The sequence below is a fragment of the Oncorhynchus mykiss genome, chromosome 3 (assembly GCF_013265735.2).
Source record: "Oncorhynchus mykiss isolate Arlee chromosome 3, USDA_OmykA_1.1, whole genome shotgun sequence".
NCBI classification, from domain to species: Eukaryota; Metazoa; Chordata; class Actinopteri; order Salmoniformes; family Salmonidae; genus Oncorhynchus; species Oncorhynchus mykiss.
The window spans coordinates 33890464-33908467 of record NC_048567.1 but is presented as its reverse complement, the minus strand read 5'-3'; the positions used below and the strand labels follow the sequence as shown (position 1 = coordinate 33908467).

At 43.6% G+C, this 18004-nt stretch overlaps 2 protein-coding genes across 5 annotated transcripts in view; both read right to left on the bottom strand.

Annotated features, from left to right (window-relative positions):
- Positions 1-1373: 1373 nt before the first annotated feature.
- pnisr (PNN-interacting serine/arginine-rich protein) lies at positions 1374-9594 on the bottom strand. 4 transcript variants are annotated; one of them, XM_021596376.2, is made up of 12 exons: positions 9487-9594; positions 8551-8672; positions 8196-8378; positions 7573-7823; positions 7305-7467; positions 6847-7106; positions 6504-6656; positions 4923-5022; positions 4205-4258; positions 3478-3663; positions 2173-3388; positions 1374-1704 (listed from the first exon to the last, which is right to left on the bottom strand). In XM_021596376.2, the coding sequence occupies exons 2-12, from the start codon at positions 8636-8638 to the stop codon at positions 1674-1676; spliced, it is 2685 nt and encodes an 894-aa protein (XP_021452051.2). In that variant the 5' UTR covers positions 8639-8672; positions 9487-9594; the 3' UTR covers positions 1374-1673. The 4 variants fall into 4 exon arrangements, with proteins under 4 accessions (XP_021452051.2, XP_021452046.2, XP_021452056.2 ...); XM_021596371.2 differs by having other exon boundaries at positions 9482-9575; XM_021596381.2 differs by having other exon boundaries at positions 2173-3385; positions 9482-9575.
- Positions 9595-14152: 4558 nt separating this feature from the next.
- usp45 (ubiquitin specific peptidase 45) overlaps positions 14153-18004 on the bottom strand; it is a 48070-nt gene continuing 44218 nt past the window's right edge. Inside the window, exons 15-18 of the mRNA XM_021596366.2 lie at positions 17503-17600; positions 17225-17311; positions 16916-17063; positions 14153-15707 (exon numbers count right to left, since the gene is read on the bottom strand). Coding sequence (XP_021452041.2) covers positions 15577-15707; positions 16916-17063; positions 17225-17311; positions 17503-17600 — 464 coding nt within the window. The 3' untranslated portion in view covers positions 14153-15576. The remainder of the gene's footprint in view (positions 15708-16915; positions 17064-17224; positions 17312-17502; positions 17601-18004) is intronic.

Sequence of the window (18004 nt, the reverse complement as noted above, 5' to 3'; positions counted from 1 at the left end):
TTTTCGATGTCTAGCTAGCTGTCTTCTGGACTGCTTTGAGTTCAGCGACAGACACACCTCAGAGAACTTGGCAGAGGAACTGTTGAGAATGGCAAGTAGATGGAAAAGTGATCTGTTGTGTTAGCGACAATGCAGCTAACATAACCAAAGCCATGAAAGCAGCTGTGGAACACTACCACAGGAGCACAGAAGGTGCTGAAAAACTTAAGTCTACACAACGCCAGATGGGGATGCCTGGGCTTAGGCCTAAACAAGACTGCACTACAAGGTGGAATTCTCATGTTTATTGAGTCAAAGGATGCCATCATCTCTACCCTGGCCATTGTCAATGCACCTGTTGATGCTCTGACCCAAGAGGAATTGGAGGTGTGCAGAGTCCTGGAACCCTTTGAGCAGGTCACTGTTGAGATCAGTGGAGAGGTACAGAAAGCCGCTATTACTACATTATTTAATCCAGTATTATATATGTATATGACCAGTAGATGAGAATGTAGTATCAGCAGACAAAACATGAACCTGAACTAATAAGTTAAAGTTCTCTCTTTTCAGCTATGTGACAGCTTCAAAAATGATACTCCTGTGTAAGGGTCTGCAGCGAATCACAACCTGCCGACAGAGAGAAGCAGATGTAACCACAGGACATGTGACAGTTGATGGACACCCTATGGAGGAGCCCCTCCAAAGATCTGCAGATCCTGAGCAGGTGGAAGAACAAGGCCTCTGTCTACCCACGGCTCACTAAAGTCATGACAGGGAGACTCTGCTTAGTGGCCACAACCGTTCCCTCTGAGGGGGTCTTCTCAAAAACGGGACAAATAATTACTGAGAGAAGAAACCACATCAGGCCCTTGAAAGTGAGGCAGCTTGCATTTCTGAATGCAAATCTCTCATAAAAGCAAAATATGGTCAGCATTGCTGTGTGCTGCTGGTTATAATATGGCAATAAAGGAGAGAGAAGAGGGTCCATCTGTGACAGAACCGCACATTCAAGAGTGGCCTTTTACAGTACCCAGCACAAGGTGCACCTGTGTAATGATCATGCTGTTTAATCAGCTTCTAGATATGCAACACCTGTCAGGTGGATGAATTATCTTGGCCAAGGAGAAATGCTCACTAACAAGGATGTAAACAAATTTGTAGACAAGATGAGATAAACTTTTATTTCAACTCATGAACCATGGGACCAACGCTTCATATGTTGCATTTTTTATTTTGTTCAGTATGGATGAATTTGTAGTGTTCATATAGCAAAATGTTCCTCTTTGCCCCTAGAATTAAATACAATTAATAATGGCATGTTATCAATTGCACTTAATCCAAATTACTGCAGGTATAATGACCCCCCCCCCCAAAAAAAAGAAAATACTCAGAACAAGGGATCATTTGAGTTTTATTCAACAATTTACATTAATATGTTTATCCTGTTAAGCTTTTTAAAATGACACATCTTTTCAAGATTCTACTGACTACAAAGCCTCCGAGCTTTGCATGATAGAAGGCAAAAACCTAGCATTCAAAATGTCCTGTTTGCCGACTTGCCCTTAAAAATAACATATTTACAAAGATAGGTGGGGGGGAGTGGAGAGTTCACCTACACCATTGCCTCTATAATGAGACAAGCCTGTTAAACTCATGGAATTTAAAAGTGCACAGATCAGGGAGCCCTGCGCTCCTCAACGCCTACGCCTGGCGGGAGACGTGGACCTGAAACAGACGCAAAGGGGAACATTAATGGTGCTGCACCATTCACACACACACACGCAAAATGACACACAGGCTAAAGAAACAGTCACACCTTCACTGGGGCCCTGTTAACATCAGCTCATCACGAGGACAATATATTGCATTTATTTCTGAATGAACTTGGTCACTCTCCTTTGGGAAGAACAGTTACTACATTCACACAAGGCACTAAAATAGATTGATATGCTGCACATGCCCAACAGGGGGCACTATGGAGACAGAGGAACAGAAACTTGGCTACAAACGGTTCCTTTTTTTCTCCTTACACATCATGAAAAGATTAATGATTTATCTTTGTAAGGTAGCCTTGAGCCCTGACAGAGAACAAGGAAAGTTGTACAAAATAAATATTACTGGGCAGTCCACCTCCAATATGACAACAGAAACATGATACAACAGAAAAAATAATGGTAAAAAATGGAATACTACCTTGATCGTGACTTAGACTTGTTTTTGCGGCTTGCCTTCTTACCAGACTTGTGAGATTTTTCCGTTGATCTTGAGCGACTACGTTTGGATTTCTTAGACTTCTTTTCCTTGCTAAGCTCGGGGGTTTGGGACCTGCTCGACTCCGAGTCGGAGTACCTCTTGCTAGATTTGGCGGAGCCCTTCTTGCTAGCCTTGCTACCCTGATGGGAGTGCTTGTCACCTTGAGGGTCTGTGTGATCGCTGCTTTCTTTCCTTTTCTTGGATTTTCCATTGCTTTCCTCCGCCACCACAGAGCTCACCTCCCTATCCCTCTCTTTCTCCTTCCCCCTCTCCTTTTCCTTCCCTTTCTCCTTTTCCCGCTCTTTCTCTTTGGCTTTCTGCCTCTCCTTCTTCCTATCTGACTCTTTCTCCTTCTCCTTCTTCTCTTTCTCCTTCTTGTCGTGGCTGCCGCTACGGTCTTTCTTCCGGTCCCTATCCTTGCTGGAGGCTTTCTGCTTGTGCTTGCTGCTGTGACTGTCCCTGCGGTCCCTGCTCCTCTTCCTGTCTCTGTCCCTCTCCTTGTCCCTGCTCTTGCTGCGGCTGTGACTGTCCCTGCGCTCCCTACTCCTCTTCCTGTCTCTGTCCCTCTCCTTGTCCCTGCTCTTGCTGCGGCTGGCCCTGTCCTTGGACCTGCTCTTGCCTCCCCTGCTGACCCTTCGCTCTCGAGAGTGGCTGCGGTTCCGGTGGCGGGCAGAGCGCTCTGCGCTGTGGTTCCGACTGCCCTTCCTCCTCTCCCGGGCCTTGTCGCCGCTGCGCTCCCCGTGACGTCTGTGGGAGCCGCGACTGTGGCTGCGCCGGCCACCGCGGGCCCTGTGCGAGGAGGAGCGGCTGCGCCTCCTCTTCCTCCGGGGCGAGGAGGAGGGCGAAGAGGAGCGTGAGGAGGCTGAGGATGATGAGGAGAAGGAAGACGATTGGCTGCTGGCACTGCTGGAGCTGGAGTGGGAGCTGCTGCTGCGTCCGTTGCTGGGGGAACCGCTGGTGCCCCGCACTATGCCACGCTCCTTACCCCGACCCACCTGCCTGACCTCGTTGCTAACCTCAGGCTCACTGCGGGACCTGCGTCTCTCTGCTGTGGGTTCCGCCTCCCTCTCTCTCACTTCCTGTTTGTGGAGGCTCTCTAACTGGCCCTCATCATAATCCCCTCTCTCTCTGCTCACTCTGTCCAGTGCCATCTCTTCTGGAAGACAGACAGAAAACAAAACATATATGTTAAAACTCAAAGACAACGTCACCGCTGCTTATTGATATTGCCTTTAGTTCCCTCACCACGTGCGTGCTGCGCCTCCTGCGCTTGTCTCTCCTGCAGCTCCCTCTCCTTACGTCGGAAGGCGTCTATCTTCTCCCGGATACGGTGGTGCAGCTCCTCCTCGTCCGTGTCGGAGGACTCGGACGCCTGGGCGCTGTGCTCCTCCTCGTCCTCACTCAAGTCCGAGCCATAGTCTCCAAGTCCACCTGCCACAACAGAGCCCCCAGCTTTTTGAGCAAGACCGCTGCAACTAGCCATACACCCAACCAAGCTTCCCATCAAAGACGAGCCTACTGTCTGTCTGTTTTCAACTGAACTTCATACTAGAAACCCACTGACACCCCACTTACTGTGAGATGGCATGCTCTTTAGTGTTCTGATAAGAAAAAAAACTTTGTAAATCTAAGGCTAAGACACTCAAACTGTGCTGTGAAGGATTGCAACATTTCAGAAACATTCCCCAAATTCCCAGTTTTATCAGAAATCCCGGGAGAAGAATTCCAGGTTGGAGGATTCCATGACAGCTAATTCCTTTCCAACCGGAATAAAAAAATAAATAACAAATACTTCTGGTAATGTTTGGGGAATTTTGCAACCCTAGCTGTGAGGTGGACCCTTCCCTTCGGCTGCCTCAGTCACTCTTCTGAGCTACTAAAGCAGTGAAGGGGACAGGGGTTTGAGCTCTGATTCTTACCCAGCAACACCCCCCCCAACCCCCCCGCCTGGAGGAAAAGAAGGGGAACTCACCAATGCCGATCAGAGAAGTCAGTGCACTTGACTGTGCCAGCTGTTTGGCAGGCGCTTTGATTCACATCAACAACAGGAACAACATGTTAAAACACATAGAGCCACCATAGAGACAGCCACCATAGAGAAGTCTCTAGAGAAGGGGGGCACAGATAATGCACTATTCACAAGAGCGGTCTTTGGCAACAACAACAAAAAATAAAATAAAAAATAAATGAGAAAACGGAGAGAAGAGAAGGGGTTAACAAACAACGTCTGTCACATACATTCAAAGTCAAGACAGTTGGAATAGGGGAGAAGAACCACTCTGTACTAATGCACTAGTGTCAGATAAACGGGGACAAGTCACTTGAATCTGATCTATAGGTGAGTGTATGTTATAAAGTCAATGGGTTCAGAAACAGTCATTCAGGAGGACCTTCAGGAGCAGCAACCAGGGAAAACAGCTTAGGTTACTGTTGTTTTGTTTTAAATACACCAGCTGCTCGACTGTCTTTACCAGGGCCATTTTCTTTTTCTTCCGTTGCATTAGCAGAGAATGGTTGAAGATGCATATGATCACATTTGGAAAATACTCCTAAGTTTGCCACTCAATTACCCTGACTTACGGAGATGAATTGAGTGACGTTTTTCAGACTATATAAAACAGGCTTAAACATGATGTCTTTGTGACAGGCACAGATGATGCGTGGGCTCGAGGAGACGGGGGTAAGCAGACCTTTGGTGGCTTTGCGGTGAGTCTCTTTGGCCACAGTTTGGATCTCTTCGTTGGTGACCTCCAGCAGGATTTCCGTCAGCAGAGTTTTAGTCACAATCATCTTTGGAGAGAAATGTGAGAAAATGCTCTGACATGAGTTAATGATAATAATTTGTTTGTTAAGAGGGCAATTCTCTTGCAATCTTGGATAGGATGTTTTTGTTATATTTTGAAATTAGTGAAAACAGGGACCACTAAATTCAGAGCTGCAATTAGAGCACCAGGGCTCTATAACATAACACAAACAAATGTATAACAAAAGACATCCTAATAGGGCTGGACGACGTGGCCGAAAAATGACATATAGATTTGTTTCAAACTTATAGGCGATTCACGATATATACATTGTTGTTTGTTGTTCATGGTTTCTCCAAATAAGCTTTGTTGTACAATTAAAAAGGTCCAATACATTGATCTAATGAATTCAGGGTGTGTGAAATTATACCGAGGCTAAATGTAAGCCTTCCACAACTCACTAATAATTTAAATATTTGATCAAGAGTTTATTAACCTGCTTTTTTGCAATAATAACTGATCTGGAGTTCAAGTCTGTCTATTAAAATGTCCTTTTTGTTACAAATTTAACCACAACCATGGACAATGCACTTCTTGTAGCAGGCATTATAGAAAACTAACGCAGGTCAAACAATCTCTCAAGCACAAGCCCACGTGCTAGAGAATAGCTAGCTAATCTTTATATTTCAAGTTAACTTGGATCTATTTGCTAGCTAACAAGACAGAACAGTTGAATTGCTATGAACACACTTCTGTCCGTCTCCAACTGTTTGAACAGCGTGCTAGCCTGTCCATTTTGTTCAGAACGGCACACCTTATTTCTCAGAATGAGAACAAATTGCCAACTCCTTTATAACAGGTGCTTTATGCTTATTGCAAATGTATAAAACACAGACTAGACAGCTAGTATAACGGTCTTTGGCTGAAATGCTGCTAGTGGTACCGCAATGCCACGCCTACAAACTGAGCATAAATTTTCCTGAATTTTCCTGTTTTTTATTACAGTAAAAAGTATAAATGTGTTTCGGTGTCCATATGACCGATTCTGTTAGACCAAACCTCAAATCCAAATAGTAAGTTGAAACTGCTTGTCAGATAGGAAGTGATCTCTCATCTTTGTTGTTGTGAGCGGCTTGGTGTGTGTGTGTAAACACAGAAGAAGATGCGAAGCGAGAGGTTTCTCTCTTGCCAAAATCTATCCAAATTTAGCCCAGTGCGTTTCTATGGTCATAAGTTTGTCGCCTCTCTTCCCGCCCTTGGGACGATTCCCATTGTTAGGGAGGAGACATGAGCATCTCATCATTATATACAGATCCCTGTTATAAATGGGAAGGTACACACAGAACAGAAGGAGCAAGAGACTAAACAAAAAAAAGACAAGTAGCCTACAAGCCAACAAACGCTAATTAAAAAAAAAAGTTGACTCTTGCGATACAGGAATTTAGAATATCGCGCAAGAATTCGAATTATCACACAACCCTACACCCACCCCAACGTGTCAGAATGGTAGCTGTAAGCAAAACTGACCAGCTGGAACTCTCTCTCCTCCTCAGTCATCTCTGGTTCGCTCTTGTCCTCAAGGGGAGGTGACGGGCTCCTGCTGGCCAGTTCCTGCTTCCTGGTCAGGACCCGGTCCTCATCTTCCCTCTCCTCTTCATCACCCTCTTCATCATCACTGTCCTGTTACAGGGGAGGGAAAGGGGTGGTAGGTCAGATATACAAAGATACGACAACAGAACCTCCTGAAAGCTCACTAGTGTCACAGGTTTACAGGAATATAATGAAATTATTTGGGGGATATTTCAACCCACTGTTCATAAGGTTAATGGGATTCATGACGCCATGGAAACAAAAAGTGATTGATGCTTACAAATTTACTCTTGCGGGGTAAACGAGGCCCATCTCCTCCCTCGTCCACCGCGTCGCTCTCTTTGTCTTCATCTTTAGCCATTTCAGCACGCTGTTTCTCCATGCGCTCCTTCTCCAACTTCTTCTGTTTCTCCCTGTCCATCTTCTCCAGGCCCTCTCGGATCCAGGCCGGCAGGGTGCGCCTCTTCACAGCATCTGAGAGGAGAGCCAGGTCATTGGATGCTGTGTGTGCGTGTCTGTTTTCCTGCGTGCCTGGGAAAGCTAATTGAGAAAAGTAGAGATCAACACAGACACAAAACATGGTGAGATACAACATTTAGGATGTTGTGGGTATTTCAAGGCAAGAGAGTTGAAGCAAGTCTCTGCCTCTGACAGCAGAAAGTGTCCAGGGATGAAATCCTGATCTGCGGCCATTTAATGAGGACGTTTTTGTACCAAGGTGTTGGTGAAGATGCTCACCGAGGGCGGCAGCAGGAGCATCTTGTTTGGGGATCTGGATGGGGGACCTCTGGCGATCCCTAAAGCCAGGGGGCCTGTCCCGTCTGTTCTGTGGGGGACCCTGTTGCCAGTATGGAGGGTGGAACCCTGTGGATGTGGGGCCGTAGGTGGCAACCGCCCCATGCTACAGAGAGAGAAAACGAGAAATGAGGACCATCCAAACTAGTTGAATGATGGAGAGACCATATACAGCAGCCAAGGAACTCTAATGTAACTGTGTGGTGTGTACCTGATAATCAAACTGGTTTATGGCCATTGGGTTCATGGCGTAGTTGTCGGGCTGACCCCCGAAGCCGTGGCTGTTCTGGGGGTAGACCCTGTGGTGGCCTTCAGAGAACTCTAGACTGTCCTGGCTGTTGCTGTCCTCAGAGGGAGCCACCACATCCATAGGTCCAGTCCCCATAGGTCCTGTTCCTGGGGGGATCCACACCTGGTCTATGGGAGGAGGAGGAGGAGGGGGCTGACCGTGCATCCCCCATTCTGTGAACAACAAATGTACATTGTTATTGTTTATTAGGATCTCTTTAAGCCCACCAAAAGGCTTGTCTTACACGAGACCAATCAAAAATCAAAAACATACACTTGCAGTCATGCTATTCTAACATTAAACTACTGGACTGCAGGGGAACTAAGTTGATTGGGGCACAGCTCTGTTAATGTGGTGGATGTGAAATTCTCCCATAACATGTTCGCTGGAGTACATCGGTGACATCACATCATCCCTGAGATATAATGACAAATTATGTACCGACTGAGTATAGCAAGCATGATTGTCTTGCAACGTGAGAAAACAGATCACCGACATAAGCCTTCTATATTCTCCATCCCCAGAAAATTATGCTTAGAGTTTACCAGGTTGCCACAATCTGCCAAAATTGGCGTCGCCCTGGAAGGAGCCATGGTTATTGGGCATCACAGGATCCATGCCAGGGATGTCCTGTCCATTAGGATGAATGTTCTGTTGGTCTACTGAAGGGCCTGTAGACTCTTTCTGAGCAATCCAGGCCTGGGCCAGTGCTGCCCAGTCCACTTGGCCTGCACCACACAGAGAGAGAGACAAGAGAAGCGTTGTTTGGGGTGTCATTTTGTAAAATTGTAAATAATGCAATGATTGAGCTCTCATTCTGCATGGTCAAAGCAATGTTACACCAATCTAATCTGGGATAATTTCCATTTGTACAGTGCTCCATGCATACAGGTCACCCACTTGGATCTTGCTGGTGCTGGAAGGACTGCATCCACTGCTGCTGGTTCATAGGCCATTGCGGCCAAGGCTGTCCACCCTGGTCCCACATTTCTCACCCTGTAGTTCCTACGCCTGTAGCCTGCCTATGTGAGACAGAAGCATGATATGACATTACTGTAATTGAATAGTGATATTCTCAATGTGAACCGTCCATGCGAACTGGACGTATGATGACTGGCCGGGGTAGGACGTCATTGCGAAATAAGATTTTTTCTTAAGTGACTTGCCTAATTAAATAAAATGTTAAATAAATACAAATAAATGTGTTAGCAAGCTAGTTATGCAGCCTCAGTTATGTAAAGTTAGCTACATGAGGCGGTTCACCCAAATGGCTTGGATCAAACAAGTAGCGTTAGCATCGATGCAGATGATTTTTTGACAGTGCTGAAGCCAACGAATTAAATAAAGGCAAAGCTAAATTGCTAACCTTGATAGCTAATTGAGATCTGCGTAATTGTGGCTAGCTAGTTAGCTAGCTAACATTCACGCCCCTAAGTTAACTGAGGCGGACATGGATGTTTGCTGGGTGGCGCCAGCTAGCGAACGTTTGCGCTTCACGCTACAAGTGGATTTCATTTACATTGCATGCACTTAATTTGTGATATCTAGGTAGGTAAACACTCGTGTTATATAAACTACTGTGCATTACTCGTCTGCTTCATCAGTCAATTTTTTTTCGAATTCCCCAGGCTCAGTGCGAAATGCAGCTGGCTAACAGTTAGCTATCGTCAGCTTGCTCGTTTTCCAAGATTCGGGTTGGAAAGTTAGAAAATAGCTAGCCGTGATTTGGAATAACGCTTCAAAGATCAGTCGCTAACATCACCCACTGTAACATCTGCATGATAAGAATGCACACAAACGAAACATCATAACTAACGTGAGCGTCTCCCACCTCACCGACTTGGTTCTTCGCCGTCGAGCACTCAAAATGGCTACGACCTGGAAGTAGTCTGGTCGGAGGCGACCTCGCCACAACCCATTGGGGCTCTATGGGGCCAAAAGTAGGCCTGCTGATTGTAAATTATGGCCAAAAGATTCTGCAGAAATGATGTACTATCATTCTTCTGGTACATATTACAAGCTATTTCCAAATGACAATTTGGCCCAAATTGTATTTAGTAGAGTAATTGTAAATATTTTAAAGTTCATCTACCATATATATGTTTTTTTAAGGGTAGCGTTAGTGTAGCTTAATTTCTTCCAGTGTGAAGTAATTGGTAGCTTGGTACACTATATTTTCAGAGTAGTTTCCCCAACACCGGAAGACATATTCCCGTGAAATTAACATGGAGAGGTATGGATTGGAATAGGTCAATAAAGAGGAGATGGTGGTGGAACCGTATCGTGAGCTTTACACACACACACACACACACACACACACACACACACACACACACACACACACACACACACACCTATGGCCTGATTAAGACATATTCACTTGAAATGAACACTGGAGAAAATAAGTCATGGTGTAGATAAAAGAGGAATGGAGAACAGGAACAAGGAGACAGAGCTGTGGGAAAGAGTGAGCGTCTTAGAAGAGGAGAGAAAGCGTTTACACGCACCTCTTTTCCACCTCTTTCAGTGGAGTAGAGACTCCACTTCTCTTTGTTTGCATTCTTATTTGTCTCTGTATTCTCTGCATTCCTCTTTGACTCAGAGTGGTTTCACGCGTGTTCTCTCCCCAACAGCCGAAGAGTAGTGAGCATTCCATGATGATGCTCCTCGGAGCATCTGCCAGGGTGCTCAACAACCTAAACTCCACTGGTATAGCCTACCCTTGTCATCTCAAGACCACAGTGGCTGTTTTATATTCTCTAGTCCTGGACTAAAAAACGTGCATAACTAAGAATCTCTGGGTGCGTCCAAAATGACACCCTATTCCCTAAATAGTGGGAATATGTCTACACACCTCACAAGCTACAGACAACACTCACTCACTCACACACAGATGCACTGCCACACTGACAAGTGCGATTATCATCTGAGTTTACTCCAGCCAGGAGAACATGGGCGTGTATTGTGATGTTCAGCAGTATCTGACCCCAAACAGGTGACGATTTGAGACTGAATTTCTACGTGAAATATATGTTCAAGGCCCCTGCTATAGTGTCCTGTACAGGGATTGAACTTGTGCATGAATCCTGTGACGGCCCTCTATCTACAAATCTAGCTGTGAGTGAAAAATGTGTTGCATATATCACCAAAGTTACAATCCATAAACAGCTGCCCTACTACATGGAATTCTATGGCTAAGCTTCTAACATTCTAATGTCAATGGCACAATATGGGCCATTTTTAAACGATGGTTGTAGCTGGGGCTTTCAAGGTTGGTTAACTTATACATCGTTTAAAAGGTAATTTCATGACCTTTCATAACCACTTGAAACTCATTTTGAAATGAACCAGGAATTATTTTTTAAAGCATAGAGGTAATTCTGATATGTACCCGAGACTCAAGGTCAAAGTTCTGTTGACCTGAAAATTCTGAAAATGTGTCTGATAGATAGCTGGGAATCTAAGCTTTCCAATGATATCTGATGAAAGGGTATATGTGAGCAATATATATACCACCATTGTTTGTCATAGGGTAAAATCTTACATTTTTTTCTACTAATAATTGGCTATCAGATGTTCCACCAATGCTCCTTATAGGACACATCACTGCACTCTATACTCCTCTGTAAACTGGTCATCTCTGTATACCCATCGCAAGAACCACTGGTTGATGCTTATTTATAAAACCTTCTTAGACCTCACTCCCCCTATCTGAGATACCTAGTACAGCCCTCATCCTCCACATACAACACCCTTTCTACCAGTCACATTCTATTAAAGGTCCCCAAAGCACACACACATGCCAGGGTAGCTTGTCTTTTCAGTTCGCTGCAGCTAGCGTCTGGAACGAGCTGCAAAAAACACTCAAACTGGACAGTTTTATCTCAATCTCTTCATTCAAAGACTCAATCATGGACACTTTTGCTGACAGTTGAGGCTGCTTCGCGTGATATATTGTTGTCTCTACCATCTTGCCTTTGTGCTGTTGTCTGTGCCCAATAATGTTTGTACCATGTTTTGTGCTGCTACCACGTTTTTCTGCTGCAATGTTGTGTTGCTACCATGTTGTTTTCACGTGGTGTCACTACCATGCTTTGTTGTCATGTGTTGCTGCCATGCTATGTTGTTGTTTTATAGGTCTCTCTTTATGTAGTGTTGTGGTGTCTCTCTTGTCGTGCTGTGTGTTATGTCCTATTATTCTTATCCCCCGTCCCCGCAGGAGGTCTTTTTTCTAGGCCATCATTGTAAATAAGAATTTGTTCTTAACTGACTTGCCTAGTTAAATGAAGGTCAAATAAAATAAAATAAATTGTCTCATCGTTTTTAAAGAATGACATGAAAATATTATTTTTCACATTTCTTTCATTAGACTTGTACACCGTGAATTGTCTTCAAGTGGAGAGATGAAAGAAAAGATGGAGAGATGAAAGGGTGATAACACACAGAAAGCTCCCATTGCTGCACTGCTGTCACACATTTCCAGCTCTAGGGAAAATGACCTTCACGAAAATCACTATGAGACATTGTCACCCCAAGTGAGCCTTCTAGTAAAAACAACCATTTTTACTAGAAACGTCAAAAAAATTACATTAGAAGATTTTATATTTTGTTATACGATGTAATGTAATCTATTTTCAGGGGGAATGGTTTTGTTAAAATATTTTATCAGTTTGTAAGATAGACATTATGCATTGCTTGGCAAGAACATTAAAGGAATAAAAAATAACTTAATTTATCAATAATTATTGAATTCAATTTTTTGGGGACCTGAACTTAAGATTTAGCAAGCAGCTGAGGACAAGGGGGTATAGAAATACGAATACAAAGAAATACGCATCATAATTATAGATGGACATACATTTAGAATTGAACCTCCCCATTCAGTTCCCTGTTTCGGTAGCGCACCCAAATTGAGACCATGACCAGAGGGGAAAGAGAGAGTAGGAAAGAGCCCAGTGAGCACCGACGGACTCATTGAGGCTATTGGCATGATCTTTATCAATGAGAGAGTCAATGCCATTGGAAAGTATTTTTTAGTTTTTTCCTCCAGGTTAGATGGAAGTCATATTATACAATCTGTGTCTACCCTCTTTCCGTAGGCCTAAGCTCTTGGTTGCATTCGAGACAAGGTCATTTTTTATTGATCTCAGTCAAGATCTGTAGCCTGTCATTTCTGTAATTCTTGTGGTTGGCTATTAAAAAGATGGATGTTTCCCTACTGCACGAGGCCCTGTTCAGTTCCAATAGCAAACAGCTGTCTGTATCCAGTGCATGCAGCCATCTGGTGGACTGTCTGGGACAGAGCACATCGGCTCTATCCGAAAATCCCCTATCTTCAATTGATTGAATTCCGTCCAGTACTGTGATTCTGTCTAAAACCTCTGAAATAAACATTTGAAACACAAGACGGCAACAAGTCAAGACAATAATGCTATAGACTAAAATAAACACCCGTGTACTGTATGCTGCCTAACACAGATGCTGACAGAGAACATGGCAGTGAGAAACAAACCCTTGGTACCACGTGACCAGTGCCCTGAAAGCAATACGCTTCCAAGCTTGAAGGGGACACACTTCGATTTCCGCCTTCCATGGCAGTGACTAAATGTTACGCTGAGCCTGAGCACTGTCCCTTTGTACTGTACTGTAGTAAGAGATGAACACTGCAGCGGTCCCTTGTCACTGGTTTCCATGACCACCGTGACAGAGGAAAGACGACCAGGCCCTTTCATTAACTGAGATTAAAATCATATCTGATCCTTCAAGAGAACGTCCCCAAGCAAGAGCCCCTGCTTTTAAAAATAGACCAAATACATGAAAAAAGAAAAGAAAACCGTGCTGTGTTGTTGGTGGGTGGCTTGACACTCTGCTTTAATGTTTTAGCAGCGTGATTGGGATGTCAGTGTGTACGGGACCGGGAGGTTGGACGATGGGATACTTTTAGACGTTGCCCTTTTCCTGATTCCACACCCACCTCCTCCTCACCAGCTCGCGACATGTTTCTCAAAACAGCGCTGCTTTGCACCCGTCACGGCACATCGCCGCCACCGACAGAGTGAATATGGCAACTATGGGATTCACTGTGACAGCCCCTGACTAATGGCCGGCACCGTCTTCACACAGTAAAGAGGGATGAGACAGGTACTTTCCGTGGCGGAGAAAAAAAAGGAGGATTCATACATCCACCCAAAACAAGAACATGCAAGCTGAGCCTTGTTGGTTTCCCATTTCATAAATTAGATTTATGCTCTTCGATATATATGATTTCACATGAGCCAACGGTGTTCCCGAGTTCCTTACTGAAATCGATTGGCATTTTCAGAAGGAAAAGAATGCCTGAAGAAAAACCCTGTGGCACCATACCCATATATGGTTTAGTATTGTGGTAATTCACCATATTCTCATGGTTTTGCATTTACATTTCACACAAGCTGTCTGTATGCAAATATGTGTTCACCGTAATTATTTGTTCTTAACATGCAGAAGCATAGTAATCCTAGAGTGTAGGCACTGAGTATTTATTTGTTTTTTTTTGGGGGGGGGACAAAAAAACGTATCTTTACTTACAGAAATCTCTCATTTGACCAGAATAATTTGGCAATTTCCCAACAATCGACAGATGAAATATCTCCATTTCATTCCCCACAAAAAAATGTTGCAGAACAATTAAACATAAATGGTGAGACACATTTGAATCCCAAGATTGATCAACACACGTTAGTTTAACTACAGCAGAACATATGGGGATAAAAATACTAAATGAAATGAAAACAATCGTTTATTGTCCGGCGAGCTGGCATTCATATATGTAGCAATGTCTCTTTGTTAAACGTCACAATGTGTTTGTATCTGTGTGGTTAGAGATTGTTTGTGCACCAGTGTGCATATTTAATAGAACTAGGATTTGAAAAAAACAGTGCCGACCCAACACAGTAATGTATTGGTCTGAAACACACTCGGATGGCCTGCCACATGATGGACCTCTCCATTCAGGAATAGTTTGAGATCACATTCTTTTGGTACTTAAAGTCTTTTGATATGTTTCCCATAATTTTATATAATTTCCCTTACCAAAAACTCTTTTGGCAATCACCATTTAATGATAGTCACACATTCGCATGTTCTACAAAAAATACAATTCGTATTCACCACAGCAGGCTGTAAAATATAAATAACACAGCATTTTTTTTGTACATTTAATCAAACCTACTATTCTGCCACTCTCTCGCTCACTATGTACAGCTGCAGCTGTACATAGTCTATCGGTAAATAGCCCACCCATTTTTACCTACCTCATCCCCATACTGTTTTTATTTATTTACTTTTCTGCTCTTTTGCACACCAATATTGGTGTATTTACCTGTACAAGACCATCTGATCATTTATCACTCCAGTGTTAATCTGCAAAATTGTAATTTTTCGCTTACCTCCTCATGCCTTTTGCACACAATGTATATAGACTCTCCTTTTTTTCTACTGTGTTATTGACTTGTTAATTGTTTACTCCATGTGTAACTCTGTGTTGTCTGTTCACACTGCTATGCTTTATCTTGGCCAGGTCGCAGTTGCAAATGAGAACTTGCTCTCAACTAGCCTACCTGGTTAAATAAAGGTGAAATAAATTAAAATAAAAAAAAATAAAACTCTCTCTCTCACATACAGAAGTATGAGCAAGGGTATGGGGACGTTCAGTAAGTGGACCAGCGTGGTGAACCTTCAATGCTGAGCAGTCCAGTAAACATCACGGTGACTTTATGTCCCTGATGAACTACCAATCCCATCATGTAGTACGTGCCATGTTTCATGCTCTTGGGAGTCAAAGTTTAGAGAGAGGTATACCCAAAGCAGGTCTCTCTCTCTCTTTTTCCCCTCTTCCTCTGTCTACTGAGACACCAATGATTGTTGGGCAGCTCCGTGCTCTGGCAGTCACAGCATCTCCTCGTAGAACAGCAGGTAGGCTTGAGAGTTGAGGACCCTGGACTCTGGTACCGCATGGACATTGGTGTCACTTACATAAACCCACTGACCCTGTGTGGCACTGCTTGCTTCCCTTGGACCTGAAACACAGTAAATACATGTTCATAGCAACACTGGTATGTAGGTAAGACAAATTAGACCAAGCGTGTTTCATAATCATAACAAATCAAATGTTATTAGTCACATGCGCCGAATACAACAGAATACAGGGAAATGCTTACTTACAAGCCCCTAAACTCTTACTGTTTGCACTAAGTCTATTTTAAACTTAAACTGGGCAGACATTACAGGTTTTTAACCTGATCTACAGGATCCTGGCACATTTTTCAAAATCGGAGGAAATCGGAGCAAACCGTAGGTAAAATATAACGCCACAGCCCGTAAAGTGTAAGCGCATACCCAATTTGCGGTTGAAGGCTCTCAAGGGCACTTACGGTGTCCCGATAATGAGAAAATATATAGAATATATTCGGCCGTAAATCAGCCAAGTGTGAGTTCTCCCATTGTACCGCCGTGGAGGCCGCCAGGTGTACACTACGATTTGACTGAATTGTTAAATGCGAGAGGTTCTCTGATGGTTAGAGCCCGTAGACCGGGCAAAAGCCGTGTGGTGTATTTCAGCCGTTACCTGACGGAAGGTTAACAGCAGGGTGAGGAAAACATGTATTGAAGCAAAAGAGAAAAGCAGTGAGGAGAAAATAAAGAGGGGATAAAAAAGATGAGCATTGTAAGAAGGGATGTGTTGACACGAGGAGATGGATGGTGGACGACAGCGGCGTTGCCATTTGATGGAGACAGACGAACCGTGGTTACCGAGGTCCCTTTGACCTCTCTACGGTGGCTCACCAATGCTGCCAAGACAATGTCACCTCAAGTTCTATACTAGTTATTTACCAGCGAGGACAACTGCTCACACAGACCTCTGTCACAAAGACATTTTCATTACAGTTGAGCGTCGCTGAATGGCAGGCGCTTTCCTTGAGTATGGAAAGGAGAAAATACATCTATATAACGCTGGACATTTATACACACTACAGCGCTTTTTCTCTCATTAATGCCGCCTTCAAGGTTACGCAGAGTGAGGCCTTCACACAAATACAGTGCGTTTGTATGTGTAAGCGACACATACTTTTTTACAATCATACAATTCCATGCTTTGGTCGATATATATATATATATATATATTATATATATATTTGAAATGTAAACGCATTGACAGACTCTTAAGACAAAATTGGTAAAGGAATAGAGTGTATTTTATGGACAGACAGAAAGAGAGTGTTTTTACCTGCCATGTTTCTGCGGTGTGGCTGCTCGGTTCTCCTCTGGGGCCAACGGACCTTTACGTATGCTGTGTAGTGGCCCCCGCGCATCGACCCGCTGTGTTCCACGATGCCATACAGGCTGTAGAGCACACGCTCCCCTGCCACCAGGTTCTGCCCAAATAGAAACACACACATCAATGCACTCAGGATGAGGAACAAGCACAAATACTTATCATTTGAGCTACAGTGTCCAAGGACCCATATTAATTTCAGTGTGAGTTTTTTTATAGTAAAGATAATGTCCCTGTTTTCACATGAAGAAGAGTGAGTACCTTGCAGGATGCCGAGCAGAACGGCGCCAGGTCCAGGATGAGAGGGAAGTTGACGTGACGGTTGACTTTTCGTAGGTTCATCCCTGCCTTCACACACACACACACACACACACACACACACACACACAATCAACCCCAAAGATATCAACACACAGTAATAGCCTACACCATGATCACAACAATTTAGATGAACAGGAGAACACAACGTAATTCACATGAAAATTATATATCATGTAGTATAACGTAAAGATGTGTACAATAATGCATAATATGCTAACTTGATGGAAGCGTTTCAGGTGCAGAGTGACCACCGGGGGCAGCGAAGAGATCAGCATCTGTTTGCGAGCGCTGGTGTACACCTTGTCAGACTTCTTCTCTGTAAGCAGTGTTGCAAAATGTACACAATTGTCATACTTGGGTAAAACTACCTTAATAAGAAATGACTCAAGCAAAAGACATACAGTAAAATACTACTTGAGCAAAAGTCTAAAAGTATTTGGTTTTAAATATACTTAAGCATCAAAAGTAAATGTAATTGCTAAAATAAAAAAAGTATAAATAATTTCACATTCTTTAAAGTAACCATTTTCCAGTCCTGCTAAGCATTTGAAATGTAAAGAGTACTTGTGGGTGTCAGGGAAAATGAATGAAGTAAAAAGTACGTTATTTTCCTTAAGCATTTAGTGGAGTGAAAGTTGTCTAAAATCTAAATAGTTAAGTAAAGTTCAGATTCCCTAAAAAAAACTACTTAACTAGTGCTTTAAAGTACTTGTACTTAAG

What these genes read in the sequence shown, in the direction of transcription:
- pnisr (XM_021596376.2), bottom strand. Translation starts at nt 8,638, where the DNA reads ATGTGGGACCAGGGTGGACAGCCTTGGCCGCAATGGCCTATGAACCAG. An exon ending in TGCTCCTGCTGCCGCCCTCG is followed by an intron (nt 7,107 to 7,304) that starts GTGAGCATCTTC and finishes TTTCTCAATTAG; the next exon opens with CTTTCCCAGGCACGCAGGAA. An exon ending in TCACCGCAAAGCCACCAAAG is followed by an intron (nt 4,259 to 4,922) that starts GTCTGCTTACCC and finishes TGTGAATCAAAG; the next exon opens with CGCCTGCCAAACAGCTGGCA.